The following is a 17,706-nucleotide window of genomic DNA, read 5'->3' as shown; positions in this document are numbered from 1 at the left end:
CTATCTGGGTGAAGTTTTTTCTCACCTGAATGATCTGAATTACAGGGACTCTGCGCAACTATATTCAATGTGTGGGACAAAATTAAGGCTTTGATTAAGTTGGAGCTCTTTTCTGTCTGCATTAAGGACAACACACAGGTCTTTCCATCATTTTATGATTTTTTGTGTGCAAATGAACTCAAGCTTACAGACCATGTCAAATGTGATATAGTGAAGCACCTGAGTGAGCTGGATGTGCAATTACGCAGGTACTTTTCCAGAAAAAAACAACACAAACAACTGGATTCGTTATCCCTTTCAAGCCCTGCCTCCAGTCCACTTACTGATATCTGAACAAGACAGCCTCATCGAAATTGCAACAAGCAGTTCTGTGAAAATTCAATTGAATCAGAATCCACTGCCAGATTTCTTGATAGGACTGTACTCACGAGTATCATGCCTTGGCAAATCGCACTGTTAAGACACTGATGCCCTTTGCAACCACATACCTATGTGAGAGTGGATTCTCGACCTGTGTGTGGAAAATGATTTAAGACTGAGACTCTCTCCAATACAACCCAACATTGCAGAGTTACGTGCATCCTTTCAAACACACCCTTCTCATTAACCTGTGGTGAGTTATTCACAATTTTTGATGAACAAATAAGGTTTTATATGTAAGATGGCTAAATAAAGAGCTACATTTATTATTATTATATTATTTGTGGCCTGGTCCTATAAGTGCTTCCCACAAGCCAGGGTGACACAAAAACTCACACTAATTCTTGTGTTTAATAAATATACCGTATAGTGTGTGTGGCAGAACTACAACGATGGCAAAAAAACAACATTTGAGAGTGCGCTGACCCTGGTGCTCGAGGAGGTAGGTACGCAGCTGGAGGTTGTATGTTTGAAGGGGTACAGGACTATAAAAAGTTTGGGAACCACTGTATTAGATTATGATGGAAAGTACAAAGCCAAACGTTTCCTTGTCATGTTACTGTAATACATCAGAGCAGAGGAGGCTGGTGGGTGGAGATTTGATACCATTCCAGCCATTACAAGGAGCCTGTCCTCCTATAGCTCCTCCCACCAGCCTCCTCTGTATATGTGTTGGGGGTGGGGGGCACAGAGCTACAGTAATAAGATCGAGGATTGAGATGTAATCTAATCGACCTGGCCGGGGTATCCTGGAAGGATATTGATCTCATCCCGTCAGTAGAGGATGCCTGGATATTTTTTTTAAATGCCTTCCTAACCATCTTAAATAAACATGCCCCATTCAAGAAATTTAGAACCAGGAACAGATATAGCCCTTGGTTCTCCCCAGACCTGACTGCCCTTAACCAACACAAAAACATCCTATGGCGTTCTACATTAGCATCGAACAGCCCCCGTGATATGCAGCTGTTCAGGGAAGCTAGAAACCATTATACACAGGCAGTTAGAAAAGCCAAGGCTAGCTTTTTCAAGCAGAAATTTGCTTCCTGCAACACTAACTCAAAAAAGTTCTGGGACACTGTAAAGTCCATGGAGAATAAGAACACCTCCTCCCAGCTGCCCACTGCACTGAAGATAGGAAACACTGTCACCACTGATAAATCCACCATAATTGAGAATTTCAATAAGCATTTTTCTATGGCTGGCCATGCTTTCCACCTGGCTACTCCTATCCCGGTCAACAGCACTGCACCCCCAACAGCAACTCGCCCAAGCCTTCCCCATTTCTCCTTCTCCCAAATCCATTCAGCTGATGTTCTGAAAGAGCTGCAAAATATGGACCCCTACAAATCAGCCGGGCTAGACAATCTGGACCCTTTCTTTCTAAAATTATCTGCTGAAATTGTTGCCACCCCTATTACTAGCCTGTTCAACCTCTCTTTCGTGTCGTCTGAGATTCCCAAAGATTGGAAAGCAGCTGCGGTCATCCCCCTCTTCAAAGGGGGGGACACTCTTGACCCAAACTGCTACAGACCTATATCTATCCTACCGTGCCTTTCTAAGGTCTTCGAAAGCCAAGTCAACAAACAGATTACCGACCATTTCGAATCTCACCATACCTTCTCTGCTATGCAATCTGGTTTCAGAGCTGGTCATGGGTGCACCTCAGCCACGCTCAAGGTCCTAAACTATATCTTAACCGCCATCGATAAGAAACATTACTGTGCAGCCGTATTCATTTATCTGGCCAAAGCTTTCGACTCTGTCAATCACCACATCCTCATCGGCAGACTCGACAGCCTTGGTTTCTCAAATGATTGCCTCGCCTGGTTCACCAACTACTTCTCTGATAGAGTTCAGTGTGTCAAATCGGAGGGTCTGCTGTCCGGACCTCTGGCAGTCTCTATGGGGGTGCCACAGGGTTCAATTCTTGGACCGACTCTCTTCTCTGTATACATCAATGAGGTCGCTCTTGCTGCTGGTGAGTCTCTGATCCACCTCTACGCAGACGACACCATTCTGTATACTTCCGGCCCTTCTTTGGACACTGTGTTAACAACCCTCCAGGCAAGCTTCAATGCCATACAACTCTCCTTCCGTGGCCTCCAATTGCTCTTAAATACAAGTAAAACTAAATGCATGCTCTTCAACCGATCGCTACCTGCACCTACCCGCCTGTCCAACATCACTACTCTGGACGGCTCTGACTTAGAATACGTGGACAACTACAAATACTTAGGTGTCTGGTTAGACTGTAAACTCTCCTTCCAGACCCATATCAAACATCTCCAATCCAAAGTTAAATCTAGAATTGGCTTCCTATTTCGCAACAAAGCATCCTTCACTCATGCTGCCAAACATACCCTTGTAAAACTGACCATCCTACCAATCCTCAACTTTGGCAATGTCATTTACAAAATAGCCTCCAATACCCTACTCAACAAATTGGATGCAGTCTATCACAGTGCAATCCGTTTTGTCACCAAAGCCCCATATACTACCCACCATTGCGACCTGTACGCTCTCGTTGGCTGGCCCTCGCTTCATACTCGTCGCCAAACCCACTGGCTCCATGTCATCTACAAGACCCTGCTAGGTAAAGTCCCCCCTTATCTCAGTTCGCTGGTCACCATAGCATCTCCCACCTGTAGCACACGCTCCAGCATGTATATCTCTCTAGTCACCCCCAAAACCAATTCTTTCTTTGGCCGCCTCTCCTTCCAGTTCTCTGCTGCCAATGACTGGAACGAACTACAAAAATCTCTGAAACTGGAAACACTTATCTCCCTCACTAGCTTTAAGCACCAACTGTCAGAGCAGCTCACAGATTACTGCACCTGTACATAGCCCACCTATAATTTAGCCCAAACAACTACCTCTTTCCCAACTGTATTTAATTTTAATTTATTTATTTTGCTCCTTTGCACCCCATTATTTTTATCTCTACTTTGCACATTCTTCCATTGCAAAACTACCATTCCAGTGTTTTACTTGCTATATTGTATTTACTTTGCCACCATGGCCTTTTTTGCCTTTACCTCCCTTATCACCTCATTTGCTCACATTGTATAGACTTGTTTATACTGTATTATTGACTGTATGTTTGTTTTACTCCATGTGTAACTCTGTGTCGTTGTATCTGTCGAACTGCTTTGCTTTATCTTGGCCAGGTCGCAATTGTAAATGAGAACTTGTTCTCAACTTGCCTACCTGGTTAAATAAAGGTAAAATAAATAAATAAATAAAAATGTATGACCGTTTCTTGTTTTGCTCTCTACCTCCCTCCAGTGGTTAAAATAATACATGATACCAGAGATGGTTTAGAGCAGCAGTATTCAACTCTAACCAGCAGGATCCGGACCTCGTAGGGTTTCTGTATCAAAGTCACTCATCGCAAATACGCTCATTACTAACCAGACTTTCTGACAGTCTCAGGAAAAAGTGGATGAAATACAAATACATTAAAAGGGGATCAGAGGTCGGAAAACTTGGCCAGTAATTGAGCTAGCTACAAACGATCTCTGCTCGCATAGAATGGCTATGTTCAAGCAAAGTTTGTGGAACAAATGCAGTGTAAAATGCTCACAAAATAAAAATGACCAACTTTGAAGGATATCTAGTCACATGTTTATTAATCACAATATTTGAGTCATATTTGCCTCAGTGGTAAATACATCTGTTAGTATATATTGTTTTCAAATCACCTGTTAAAGTGATTTAAAACTAAACATTTTATGATGTACAAGTAAAAAAAAGATGTGCACAATTTTTTTTTTTGGGGGGTCACAAATCAGTGCACCCACCACAACTTAAAATTCTTGTTTGAGTGTTGTGTGACACACCATAATTGCTTTCCAGTTCCTTGTTGCTAGATGGTACTAGATCTGAAATCTCTAGTGTCCTTTAAACGCCATCAGCCTTCATTATGAATCTCAGATAGGTTGTCGATGGACTGCAGCAGTTGAGATACTAGACAAAGACTCTCTGCACTTGTAAGTAATTGCCTGTGGACAGAATCAAACGGATAGCCTGAACTTGGCGCAAATACCACAATGTTTAATTAGGGGTTATGTAGAAAACACTATGAAATTGCACATTACCCAATACCCACACAATCAATATGAGGGACTGTTTTTATCCCACCTGTATGTAGATGACACTATGGGAGAGAGAACTCACTTGATGGAAGTCTCTGCATTGAGTGCTGCTTTGTTGAGGTACTCTGAGGCCACTTGCGCATTATGTTTCATTGTATTTAAGGCAGCTGTCTCTCCGGCTCGAAGTCTCTCATTCTCATACCGGTACCCCTCTACTTGGCCCTGCAATATAAAGAGGGTCACATTATGCAATCATATGTCACTGAAGCTCACCATCCCAGTAACGCCAGCAACACCAGTAAAGGTCAAACCTGTAATTGATGCAGCTCCTGTTTGAGTTTTGATACAATGTTTTCAGCCTTAACTGCTCGTTTCTGTCAAGAAGAAAAAGGTCAAAATAATGATTTAAGACTTCATATCTCAACACACTTCTGTTTAGTAACCGATCATGACAATTTGCTTGAAATCCTATTGAGACATATTTCAGATAATCAGTGAACAAAAATGATTCTTCATCTTTGTCGAACAGATGAACTAGGAGAAAGGGACAGGTGCGCACGGTCATTAACTGCAGGTTCTGCTCGACGGAGTGGACCATGGTCTCTAAAGCCTGAGCCTCCCTCTCCTCCTGCACTCTTCTCTTGTGCAACTCATCTGTGACGTGGCGAATTCTATGGGGCAGTCAGAGAGACATGACGATGAGCATAGGTTAAACACTCTTTAAACAGCATTAACATACGGTACCAGTCAAAGGTTTGGACACACCTAAACACTCAAGGGTTATTCTTAACTTTTTAAAACAATTTTCTACATTGTAGAATAAAAGTGAAGACATCGAAACGATGAAATAACACATATGGAATCATGTAGTAACTCCCCCCAAAAAAGTGTTAAATCAAAATATAGTTTATATTTTAGATTCTGTAAAGTAGCCACCCCTTGCCTTGATGACAACTTTGCACATGCTTGGCATTCTCTCAACCAGCTTCACCTGGAATGATTTTCAACAGTCTTGAAGGAGTTCACACATGCTGAGCACTTGTTGGCTGCTTTTCCTTCACTCTGTGGTCCAACTCATCCCAAACCATCTCAATTGGGTGGGGGTCAGGTGATGGTGGAGGCCAGGTCATCTGATGCAGCACTCATCACTCTCCTTCTTGGTCAAATAGCCCTTACAAAGCCTGGAAGTGTGTTTTGGGTCATTGTCCTGTTGAAAAACAAATGATAGTCCCACTAAGCCCAAACCAGATGGGATGGTGTCACCAGGAAAGCACCCCCACACCTCCTACTCCAGGCTTCATGGTGGAAACTACACATGCGGTGATCATCCGTTCACCTACACTGCGTCTCACGAAGACACGGCTGTTGGAACCAAAAATCTCAAATTTGGACTCATCAGACCAAAGGACAGATTTCTAATGTCCATAGCGCGTGTCTCTTGGCCCAAGCACGTATTTTCTTCTTATTGGTGTCCTTTAGTAATCATTTCTTTGCAGCAATTTGACCATGAAGGCCTGATTCACGTAGTCTCCTCTGAAGAGGTGATGTTGAGATGTATCTGAAGCTTTTATTTGGGCTGCAATTTCTGAGGTCTGGGATTTCTGGGTCTTCCTTTCCTGTGGCGGTCCTCATGAGAGCCAGTTTCATCATAGCGCATGATGGTTTTTGTGACTGCACTTATTTGTGACTGCACTCACAGTTATTTAAATTTTCCAGATCAACTGACCTTCATGTCTTAAAGTAATGATGGACCGTCGTTTCTCTTTGCTTATTTGGGCTGTGCTTGCCATAATATGGACTTGATCTTTTACCAAATAGGGCTATCTTCTGTATACCACCAGTACCTTGTCACAACACAACTGATTGGTTCAAATGCACTAAGGAAAGAAATTCAACAAATTAACAAGGAAAACCTGTTAATTGAAATGCATTCCAGGTGACTACCTCATGAAGCTGGTTGAGAGAATGCCAAGAGTGTAAAAGCTGTCATCAAGGCAAAGGGTAGCTACTTTGAAGAAACTCAAATATAAAATATGTTGATTTGTTTGACATGTTTCCATGTGTTATTTCATAGTTGATGTCTCCACTATTATTCTACAATGTAGAAAATAGTACAAATAAAGAAAATCCCTGGAATGAGTAGGTGTGTCCAAACTTTAGACTGTATGTGTACAGTTGACATCTTAAATGTACATCTAAAAAGTAATATTCAAAGCATTACTCCCATGCCATAACATAATATAGGCTTTAACACCGTCCCTTAAACACTTCTCATGCACCGGGTAGGTCTGTACTCTGCAGACCATATCAACTGGCAATTCTATCCACCTACCTTCGATCATCATACTCAGACTTTTTCACAAGATCTTTAATGTGCTTCCTGAGCTGCGCATTTTCCTCCCTCAGCTTAAAAAGAGAAACAGAAATAATCAAAATAAAGGACTTGTGACTAATCCCACGTGATATCCAATCACACATCTGTAAGCAAATCCTTGAGAGAGGAAAATGACCTTTTGTTGATCCCTATTGCCATTCTCGGTACTACTCTTCTTGGTCTTGTAGGTGAGCTCTGCCATTGATGTCTCGTCATCTCCCTCATAATTCACTGGGGCCCGTTTGGACTGATGGGCCTCTGGTGAGAATTCTTCATCCACCTGCCATAGGGAGGATGAAGTCTCCTCTTCTTCCTCTGTGCACAGGGAGGACTGACCAGAGTACGTGCTGCTGTCTGCTGCTGCAGTGCCACACAGTCCAAACTCATGTGCCTCCTCAATGGCTGATGGCTGGTAACTCCCAGCCCACTCCTCCTTAGTGTCATTTTCCAGAAATTGAGGAAACGGTGTGTGGTCCATGTAAAACTGACCCTGGAAGTCTTGATCGAAGCTCTTCGGGGCAGTATATTCCCCCTCTGCCAGGAATGTGCTCCCATATGCCTTCTACAACACAAGAAGCAGCAGTAAGGTAAGTCACATTCACACCAAAATTCCACCAAAAGTAATATTCTTAACAGTCTGACCAGGCCTTGTATATCATGCTGTGACTTTTTCCGATGACATAACACCTCATTTCATGCATAGGCTTTGTAACAGTTAATCTCTGGGGTTTAATGTAAGACTGGTTCATTTTAAATGTTCAGCACCTTTCGCGTTGAGTAATTCTTCTCATCTGGATCCCCTTTCATATCTGGGTACTGGTTTTTACTGCGGATGAACTCTTTGAAGGAGAAAGGATTCATCTCCTCTCCATCTTCTCTGACTTCATCTATGAAATAAGACATGTCGGTAAATATTTGGATGATAGTTATTTTCAAACTGTCTGGCTGACATTATTGGAGAAATACACGAGTTGGATTTTGTTGTGGATGTGTAGGGGCCAATACCCCATCCTACTCCAGCAACAAGTGCCATGGAATTTGTAAATCCAGATTGTCTCACTAAAGGGCAGCACTGTGCCAGGGCAGGGTGCCTGGGTCATGGAGTTCTTAGACCAGAGGTAAGAGTGCCTCACTAATGGCCCTCCAACACCATGCCAGCAAAAATAACTCTGATCCTGGTACCAACCATGCCAAACCCAGCACTAGACACTTGTAACACAAATTAATGAACCATTGCACCATCACTTGCTGATCACTCTTCGATGGTGCTGAACAGATGTGCCCCTGTCTCAAGTAGATGATGAGATGTCTGTTATTGCATCCAATGATGTGAATATCAAGTAGCCTATGTCTATGGTTGCATGCATCATGTCATTTGAATACTGGATCAGCTAGATATAGCTAGTCTATAACCTAGAACTGAATATTGGACAGATGGATTTGCTGTGGAAGTAACAACTTACCAACTTCGATTATATTGTTTTTTTCGGAGGTTTTATGCTTTGCCATGTTGACGGTGAACCAGTCAATCGGTGATGGTATGAGCGGTTGTCAGCTAACTTCAGCGGCTAACGCGTTGTTAGCTAGCTAACACGGACCGTTTACGTTACCTAGCTAGCTTGCTGAAAACAATAAAATAATGTACTAGCAAATTACTGTATTGAGACGAAATGACTTGTCATACGAAAGATAATTGATCAAAATGACATATTTTAGATGTGGTTGTTGTTCGTCAGCTGTGTGCGTCGATGCGCCAAAGGTTTGCTAGCTGCTGAAAATCACGTGGACAATCCTAAACTTCTCACTGGCTACGATTCAGATGACGTTTTAGGGAAAATAAACAACATTTCCCAGGAGTCGATCCGATTTCCCGGCAAATTTTACACGTGCCGCGATTCATTCGAAATCCCGGTAAGTGTAAAAGTGTATTTGATTAAATTGTCATTCTCATACATGTTTAAAATATTGCCCTCAGTTGCACACGTCATAGTCGGCGAGTCGTCACCTTTATTCGGTTAGTAAACAACCACTTAATTTCGCCGTCGTGCTAGCTAGACTAGCTAGCTAACTACAACGGAAATGATTAGGGCACTTGTGAAACTGATTTTGATTTGCTTTATTTGGGCTTGGTGAGGATAAAAAATACAGTTAACTCGCATGACAGGTTAGTCAATAACACTACGCACTGTTGGCAAGAAACGATAGACGTATTTGTAAATAGATGGAGCATGTTGAATGAATTACACACAGCTAGCTAGGTAGCCAGAATATTCTGACCCTTCCTTTATGCTTGTTTACACTTAGCTGCACTACTGGGGTCGGAACGCCATCATAATTATGAGTAAGACATTACAGAGCTGGTGCTAGATATTTTCGGAAAATGTATTTCAATGCAGGGGTTGGATATGCCAATGTACTCCCAATTGGACCTTTATCCAAACTGATACTTAGAGAAGATTTAAATACTGCTAGTTTTTCTGGAAAACTGACCTTTATCATCTTCAAGCTAGCTAACAGTAGCCACAGCAGCCATTATGGAATGGCATGTCACCTTGAACAACAAAGGAGCTGACTGGCTGAACCTGCCATTCCAAGATGGTTGTGGTGGCTACTAGCTGGCATGAGGACGAAAAGGACACTCTTTTCCGTAAAAACTAGAAATATCTATCTGGGGCGGCAAAATGTTTTACCTTGTCAGCTCAGGGATTTGATCTTGCAACCTTTCGGTTACTAGTCCAACGCTCAACCGAAAGGTTGCAAGATCAAATCCCCGAGCTGACAAGGTAAAAAATCTGTAGTTCTGCCCCTGAACAAGGCAGTTAACCCACTATTCCTAGGCCATCATTGAAAATAAGATTTTGGTCTTAACTTACTTGCCTAGTTAAATAAAGGTTAAAAAAAATAATAACTTACTTGCCTAGTTAAATAAAGTTTTTTTTTAAAATGCATATATATATATATTCTCGATGTATCAGTTTGGATAAAGGTACAATTTGGAGGACAGTGGCATAGGGTTAGAATATTCTGGCTAGCTACAAGAGTTGCCATGATTATGGATTTTCCAAACTCAGTGCGTTTTTGAAATTTTATTTGACCTTTATTTAACTAGGCAAGTCAGTTAAGAACAAATTCTTATTTTCAATGACGGCCTAGGAACAGTGGACTAACTGCCTGTAGTCCAACGCTCTAACCACTAGGCTACCCTGCCGCACGATGAATACATGGGCAGATCATTCATATCAATCAATCAATCTTTCATTCATATTCATAATGCACGGGGGGGGGCTAGGATTCTCCGATTCAAGTTATACATGAGGACTTTGCTTAGTTTACGGATGTGGAAAATTGAAAGATGTCATGATAACCTGAATGATGTGTTATTATTTACTTTAATAGACTCAGACTGAGGAGAAATATTGACCATGTCCCAGGAGAAGCCAGATGCTGGCAGCCAGACACAGTCGCAGCCTCAGACTCAGTCCCAGACTCAGTCCCAGAGTGGCTCCAGCTCCTCCTCTGGGTCAGGCACTGTCAGCTCAGTGGACACCATCCCTGTTCGGGACCTTGGCTCCATACCAGAGGAGCCTGAGCCACAGCCATGGGGTCGCCTGCTGCCTATGCAGAGAGGCTTCAGAGCCCACGGTGAGTGCAACCACAAGACATGCCCTGGTTTTCTGGGTAAATAGCCCAAACTGAAGGTATCAGATATTGGGTCAGCCAAATGATCCGGGTCACCGTTTTAATCGTTTGAATAGCCAAAAGAATAGACACACATTTTCGCCTCTGCTCTGCTCCTGACTGTATGTGCTACTTGCAGCAGTAGGGATGGGGGCATAGCCCAAGGAAACCGAAGACTGTTTGTTACGACACCTTGCTGTTTCAGCCATAGAGATCCATTCTAATTCCTAATTCTATGGTTTCAGCAAGGAGCAACTAGGTTTGATCACGTTGTAGAGTCCATGTTACAGCAGAAACGGACTCAACTGCACAAATGTTCGGCTGGCATTTTTTGTTGTTGTTGCCATTATGACTCTTCTTTTATTTTCATTAAGGTCTTCATCCATAACCATCGGTTATACAGTGATTGTGCCAGTCTTACCTTCAGCATTAGCTATGGAATTGTAACACGATATGTGATGGCTCCATATCTATCTGGCGTTATGGCTTAGCTTCTGGAAAATGCTGCTCCACATTTTTCAACTAACCTGGTCTTGGAAATACTTTCTTCATTTTGATTCAGAAGAAAAGTGTATCTTATAAATGTCTGTGTCTAGTTACAGGTGGTTTTACCAACAAACAAAAAAACCAGGGGAAAATTCTGGAAGCTGTAAAAATCCATGTTTTTGTACTGTGCAAGGAGGTTAGCCGCTGCACATCTAGCGTTTCCCAGCATCTTTGCGCTAGTCGGTTCTATGCGGCCAACGTGTAGAAGTAGATGAGCGTGCGTCACACTGTGCAGCCAAAACAAAGATCTACACACATGCCATTTTTCACTCGATACAAAACATGGATTTTAAAATCTTTCTGAATTTTCTCTGTTTTTTTTTAAAGAACCACTTGCAACTGGACACGGACATTTCTAAGATACTTTCTTAGTTTTCGATTTAGAAGAAAAGTGTATCAACAAGACTAGGTAACGATTTAGAAGAAAAGTGTATCAACAAGACTAGGTAAAAAAATTTAAAAAAAACATGTAGCAGTGTTTTCTATTAGCTAAGCTGTCAACCCAGATATGGAGCCGTCGTATATCGCGTTACAATTCCGTCGCTACTTTAGCCAGTGAATACAGGGGCACGTTTAGTTATTGAACGTTTTGCTACAGTTTGTACTGAACGAAACGTTTTCCCACCACGGTGCGCACAATTCCTCAACATTCTTTGAGGTATATTTGATCCCGTTTGGGTGTGGCGGGGTGAGATCTGCTCAATATGGGTGTGCCCATTTGAAATGTCAAACTACTGCAGCAGCACACTGTACAAAATCGCCCTCTGAGCCGCCGTAATCAGTCATCAAAATGTTCTTCAACTGGTCATTCAGAACAGCACGGTTTCCGTTCAATTGAACAACGTTGTGTCCTGCTGAACGCGGTCCATGTGGGAACTGTGCGCGCCTGTGTGCAGTTTGCTTTGTTTGTGTGAGATTCTTTGTATTTCTCAACTAGCAGCATTAGCATCTGTGTATTCTCTTCTCTATTGAAGTGATGGTGTTTAGTTTGACTTTTTTTTTCAGACTGTGTTGAGGACGACACTTGGTTTGGCCGGGACAGTAAATGTAACTATTGCTTTGATGACCCCATACTGAAGAAATCGCCCAGATTTGCTACGTACAGCAAAAAACACTTCCGAATATTCCGAGTAGGTCTATTCATTTGACAAAATGATGTTTTTCATGTTTTGTTTAACAGTAGTAAAATAGTTTTGTTCACAATGTTTGCTCAAGTGATGACGGTCAGATCGTTACCTTGCAGGAGCAGAACATTGTCTATGTCTTTGACAACAGCGGCAATGGCACGTTTGTTGACGGTACAATTCTTGGGAAAGGAAAAACTTTGCCTCTAGCAAACAATGCGGTGCTGTCCCTAGCTGAGGAACGCCATAAAGGTAACCTTGTTACAGAGTTTTTTTATTTTCAAGTCAATTCTGTTTTAGGTCACTGGATACTCAAAAGTCTTAGCATTCCACTATATTTATTCCCTGTCGCTCTCAACATGAAGTATACAGCAGCATCATTCCCTTATTGGTGATGCCGGTTTTAGTTTTTACATTTACAATCCATGAGATTGATAGTTTCTTCCCTCATTAGTGTTTGTGTTCATTGATCTCATGGCGGATGAACAGTCCAACCTCCCCAAAGAGTTCAGTGAGAAATACCTGATTACCAGAAAGATTGGAGCGTAAGTGAGCATTTTTTATTCATTTCAACTTGTGTATTTTTTGCAAAATCCAGATTTTCATTTTGAATTATAGTGACATTCTAGTATGATCAATGTGTGTAAGCGTGGCTGATAACGATTTGTTGTACCAGTGGTGTGTGTGGGGAAGTGAAGCTGGCCTTTGAGAGGGCCACTTGCAAAAAGGTGGCTGTGAAGACCATCAACAAGAAGGACTTCCCTGCATCTGTCGGCGTAAGTCTTTTTGACATTTTCCCCGTTTTCTAGTTGATGAATGTTACTGCAATAAAAGGAACTCTTCTTTGTGCAATTCTAGACTGCCACACGAAATGCGGAACGAGAGATCCAGATCCTCCAAAGGATAGACCATGTAAGTAAGTAATCATTGTCATTTTTAATAGCCTGTTTATACACTGAGTTGTACCAAACATTATGAGCACCTGCTCTTTTCATGACTGATCAGGTAAATCCAGGTGAATGCCTTGAACCCTTATTGGTGTCACCTGTTAAATCCACTTCAATCGGTGTCGATGGAGGAGACGGGTTAGGGAAGGATTTTTAATTTTAAGCCTTGAGACGTGGATTGTGTACGTGTGCCATTTGGAGGGTAAATGGGCGAGACAAAATATTTAAGTGCTGTTGAACGGGGTATGGTAGTAAGTGTCAAGAACTGCAACGCTGCTGGGTTTTTCACCGTCAACAGTTTCTTGTGTGAATCGAGAATGGTCCACCACCCAAAGGACATCCAGCCAAATTGACACAACTGTGGGAAGCATTGGAGTCAACATGGGCCAACATCCCTGTGGAACGACATCTTGTAGAGTATACGCCCTGACGAATTGAGGCTGTTCTGAGGGCAAAAGGTGGGGTGCAACTCAATATTAGGAAGGTCTTCATCATGTTTTTTACACTCAGTGTACATCTATAATGTATTATGCTGTAATGACTGCCAAGGAAAGGAGCCTAGTAAATGTTTTTTGGGGGGGGGTAGTCAAATACCATAAAAGTAGTAATTTTCAACTTGTGTTTTCTACTGGACAAAGCCACAGTCATAACACTTAAAAAATATATATATATTCACCACTATGTATCAAAAACACCTGTAGTATTTGCTTGCAATTTTTCTGTGTAACTTTTTCCTCCTGTCTATTCCAGCCATGTCTGATCAAAACAGAAGACTTCTTCCAAACAGACGACTCATACTACATTGTTTTAGAGCTGTGAGTTTAGTATTTAATTCAAGCAGACACTTTTTATATATATTTTTATCAATGGCAAACCAGTATCATTACATTGCATGTAATATTTTCTGTAGCCCATCTCAGAAGTACAATTTTCACAAGCATCGTATTTCCTTTCCCCTTCGATTTATTCTGTTTCAACTGACCGCATGTATGTGTTTCAGCATGGAGGGTGGGGAACTCTTTGACAGGGTCAAAAGCAAGAACCAGATAGAGGAGTCAATTGCCAAGCTCTATTTCTACCAGATGTTGAAAGCAGTAGAGGTGGGTGGATTGATTGTATTTCTCCATTTTTTTCCCATTTGAATTTCTAGAAGAGTGGTAGGCTTTATTAAATAGGCTCTGCTGTGATGTCAAAATACGCCATAACTATCTTGTTTTATACTGGAGATAGTTATTGTCACTTGAGTAGTTTTACACTGCTTCCTTATGCTGGTTTATTTCACATTCCTTCCACTAGTATCTTCACAACAATGGCATCATCCACAGAGACCTCAAACCTGAAAATGTGCTGCTTTCGTCTCAGGATGATGTTTGTGTCATCAAGGTAAGATTTGTCAAGTCATCATGTGGGTAATTTTCCCACAATAATTGAACATGGTAGTTGAAGTGTAAGTGAGGGTAGATCGTTATCCACCTGGAAACTCATTGTCTTCCTGAAGTCGGGGTAATGAAAGCTTGGTTGAAGAGTGACAGGCCTCTCTCTCTCTCTCTCTCTCTCGATGTGACAGATCACCGACTTTAATCAGTCCAAGATACTGGAGGAGTCTGCCCTGATGAGGACCCTTTGTGGAACACCCACATACCTTGCACCTGAGGTGTTCACCGACGCAGTCACCGTGGGCTACAGCAGAGCCGTAGACGCCTGGAGTTTAGGGGTCGTCCTGTTTGTGTGGTAGGGATCCATACTACTGATGACAGGGTAACATAAACGACAGTGCTGCGTGCTCTGACTAGTAGGAAGTGCCATGTAACTTGTTTCTGTCAACATTTAAAGGGAATTGTAATGCAATTATTTCAATTCATTTGCAAATAACTTGGGCCAAGATTACTTTTCAACAGCACGCAAGGTTTTCCTGTTCACAGATTCACATAATTTATTAAACTGGAGCTTACTTCCTGTCTCCCTCACAGCTTGGCAGGCTATCCCCCGTTCCACCCTAATGCACAAACTGGTTTGTCAGTCAGGGATCAGATCACGCAGGGAATTTATACATTTATTCCATCCAAATGGGACGGCATCTCGGATGATGGTAAGAGGCTACTGTCAATCCTGTTTGGCTCTGTCATGTGTGTTAGAGCACATAGAAATTCGAAAACAGATTCTTCCTGTCTCAGGTTGGGAAAGAACTTTGGGTACTTTACTACAGTCGTATTGATAATTCCGTAAATGCTGTCCCAATAGTTATTTTACTTATCCAATCATGTCTAGCGAAAGACGTCGTGAAGAAGCTGCTTGTAGTGGACCCCAATGCCCGCCTCACCATTGAGGAGGCTTTACACCATCCCTGGCTGATGGTAAGAGCTTTATTGCCGTCTCTCATTGCCTGGTCCTACTGCCATCAAGGCGGGTACGTTTACTGGATGGAGGGGTATTTGGGGCTAGGCAGTGTTGTAAGTGGCAACAGTGAATAATCTCTGGTCCCATCAATCTCCGTCTCAGGATGAGGCCATGAAGGAGACTGCTGAATGCATCATGTACCCCAAGGACTCCGGAGATGCCACAGCAGCTGATGCCACAGCAGACTCCGTAGACACCACAGTAGTGAGAAACAATGTCATTCTACTGCAGCAGTGTTTCCCACCCCTCTCCTGGGGGGACCACTAGACAGTTCATATTTTTGTTGTAGCCCTGCACCGACACAGCTGATTTAACAAAGGTCTTGGTGATTAGTGATTCTGTGTAGGGCTAGAAAACACACACAGAGAGAGAGGGGTGTTGCTAACAAAATTGAACTATGTCTCTTGTTACTTTAGGCTTCAACTACAAAGAGGTCAAGAGAAGATGATGACGAGCAGCAGCCGGCAAAGAGGAGACCAGGCCCATCCACAGAGGCAACATGAGTCACATTTCATCCTCCTCACCAAATTGGAGACCCCCCACCCCCCCCAGGTAGTTTTCCACCGGCAATTTGGCCCCCTGGAAATCTACCGGTATATTGTATTTTATCACACTTCTATAGCTACATTTCCATTAACTTGTCAAATGATTTTAGAACGTTCAAATAGAAAAATAGATGCGACAAAACAACAAACCGTTTATAATAACAATTAAGTGGTTGAAGTGTTTCCATTAATAAATTGGCCACAGCCTGTATTCCCTCCCACCTATATGTTTTATGTCTCAGGTAGCCTGCAAAAGTCAGCATGGATAGAATGCAAGAATTGCCATATTTTAATCATTCTCATGTGCCAACATATCACCATGGTGAAACTTTCATCCAGCTAACCAGAATAGCAAGGCGAAGCAATTCAGGCTTTCTTGAAAGTACAGACAATTGTCCTGCAAAGAAATATTATTTTTATAGTTGAAAAACAGATTGAGCAAGCAGTAGGCATTTCGAATTAAATGTGAAGTGGAGCTTCCAAATTCAGCAATCGTCATTTATTCGAAAAATAACTTTTCCATCAAGTTCGAGAAACGTCAAATCCACCCTTCGAAACAGATAAAAATGTTGATCTTTAGAAGATGTCATCTATAGCTGCCGTTTCCATTACATCATGGTGCAATCATCTGAAATGTACTTGATTAACGTTACTATACACTGAACAAAAATATAAACGCAACCATTTGATTTTACTGAGTTATAGTTCATATAAGGAAATCAGTCAATTGAAATGAGGTTCTAATCTATGGATTTCACATGACTGGGAATAGAGGTTGGTCACAGATACCTTTAGAAATATGGACCTCGTCAGTGTGTCTGTGCATTCAAATTGCTATCAATACAATTTTATTTTTTTTGTTGTCCGTAGCTTATGTCTGCACATACCATAACCCCACCGCCACCATGGGGCACTGTTCACAACTGCTCGCCCAGACGACGCCATACACGTGGTCTGCGGTTGTGAGGCCGGTTGGACGTACTGCTAAATTGTCTAAAACGGAGGTGGCTTTTGGTAGAGAAATTCATATTCAATTCTCTGGCAACAGCTCTGGTATACATTCCTGCAGTCACCATGCTAATTGCGCGCTCCCTCAACGGCATTGTGTTGTGTGACAAAACTGCACATTTTGGAGTGGCCTTTTATTGTCCCCAGAACAAGGTACACCTGTGTAATGATCATGCTGTTTAATCAGCTTCTTGATATGCCACAACTGTCAGGTGGATGGATTATCAACACATTTGAGGGAAATATTTTTGTGCGTATGGAACATTTCTGGGATCTTTTATTTCAGCTCATGAAACATGGGACCAACACTTTACATGTTGCGTTTATATTTTTGTTCAGTGTACATGTTGATTTCCAACTTGTGGGCACATACTGAGCAATGTCTACTGGAAATGTCCTCCTGTTTTGTAAATAATTGTCTTTGTACAGCTACTGTTGAATAAACAAACATTTTCCACTGGTTTTTGTTATGCATCTATTCATTCTAGGCAGTTGTATGTCATTGAAAATATATTACTCTTCTAGATAATATCAAATATTATCTTACTCTATTCAACATTTCCCATCTCC

At 42.0% G+C, this 17,706-nt stretch overlaps 2 protein-coding genes across 5 annotated transcripts; one reads left to right on the top strand and one right to left on the bottom strand.

Moving 5' to 3' along the window:
• Window positions 1–4,025: 4,025 nt before the first annotated feature.
• On the bottom strand, window positions 4,026–8,655 carry entr1 (endosome associated trafficking regulator 1). The gene is made up of 8 exons (XM_024439410.2): window positions 8,355–8,655; window positions 7,657–7,778; window positions 7,028–7,453; window positions 6,850–6,923; window positions 5,077–5,188; window positions 4,829–4,891; window positions 4,600–4,739; window positions 4,026–4,424 (listed from the first exon to the last, which is right to left on the bottom strand). The coding sequence occupies exons 1-8, from the start codon at window positions 8,398–8,400 to the stop codon at window positions 4,334–4,336; spliced, it is 1,074 nt and encodes a 357-aa protein (XP_024295178.1). The 5' UTR covers window positions 8,401–8,655; the 3' UTR covers window positions 4,026–4,333.
• A 17-nt stretch (window positions 8,656–8,672) lies between these two features.
• Window positions 8,673–17,596, top strand: chek2 (checkpoint kinase 2). 4 transcript variants are annotated; one of them, XM_024439406.2, is made up of 15 exons: window positions 8,674–8,802; window positions 10,288–10,533; window positions 12,121–12,245; window positions 12,359–12,491; window positions 12,694–12,784; window positions 12,916–13,015; window positions 13,098–13,151; window positions 13,937–14,001; window positions 14,187–14,286; window positions 14,483–14,569; window positions 14,754–14,917; window positions 15,157–15,275; window positions 15,455–15,540; window positions 15,686–15,787; window positions 16,000–17,596. In XM_024439406.2, exons 2-15 carry the CDS (start codon window positions 10,314–10,316, stop codon window positions 16,084–16,086), a joined length of 1,533 nt encoding a protein of 510 aa, XP_024295174.1. In that variant the 5' UTR covers window positions 8,674–8,802; window positions 10,288–10,313; the 3' UTR covers window positions 16,087–17,596. The 4 variants fall into 4 exon arrangements, with proteins under 4 accessions (XP_024295177.1, XP_024295174.1, XP_024295175.1 ...); XM_024439407.2 differs by lacking the exon at window positions 8,674–8,802 and adding an exon at window positions 8,821–8,905; XM_024439408.2 differs by lacking the exon at window positions 8,674–8,802 and adding an exon at window positions 8,971–9,055.
• The last annotated feature ends 110 nt before the right edge of the window (window positions 17,597–17,706 follow it).

Source organism: Oncorhynchus tshawytscha, linkage group LG12 (genome assembly GCF_018296145.1).
Source record: "Oncorhynchus tshawytscha isolate Ot180627B linkage group LG12, Otsh_v2.0, whole genome shotgun sequence".
Classification (NCBI taxonomy): Eukaryota; Metazoa; Chordata; class Actinopteri; order Salmoniformes; family Salmonidae; genus Oncorhynchus; species Oncorhynchus tshawytscha.
The sequence above is the reverse complement of the archived record's forward strand: the minus strand, read 5'-3'. Positions and strand labels throughout refer to the sequence as shown.

Coding starts and splice junctions, on each gene's coding strand:
- entr1 (XM_024439410.2), bottom strand. CDS start 8,400: ATGGCAAAGCATAAAACCTCCGAAAAAAACAATATAATCGAAGTTG. Junction 5,189..6,849: donor TCTGAGTATGATGATCGAAG/GTAGGTGGATAG, acceptor ACTGCCCCATAG/AATTCGCCACGTCACAGATG. Junction 4,425..4,599: donor AATGCAGAGACTTCCATCAA/GTGAGTTCTCTC, acceptor TTCTGTCCACAG/GCAATTACTTACAAGTGCAG.
- chek2 (XM_024439406.2), top strand. CDS start 10,314: ATGTCCCAGGAGAAGCCAGATGCTGGCAGCCAGACACAGTCGCAGCCT. Junction 13,016..13,097: donor ACTTCCCTGCATCTGTCGGC/GTAAGTCTTTTT, acceptor GTGCAATTCTAG/ACTGCCACACGAAATGCGGA. Junction 15,541..15,685: donor TACACCATCCCTGGCTGATG/GTAAGAGCTTTA, acceptor TCTCCGTCTCAG/GATGAGGCCATGAAGGAGAC.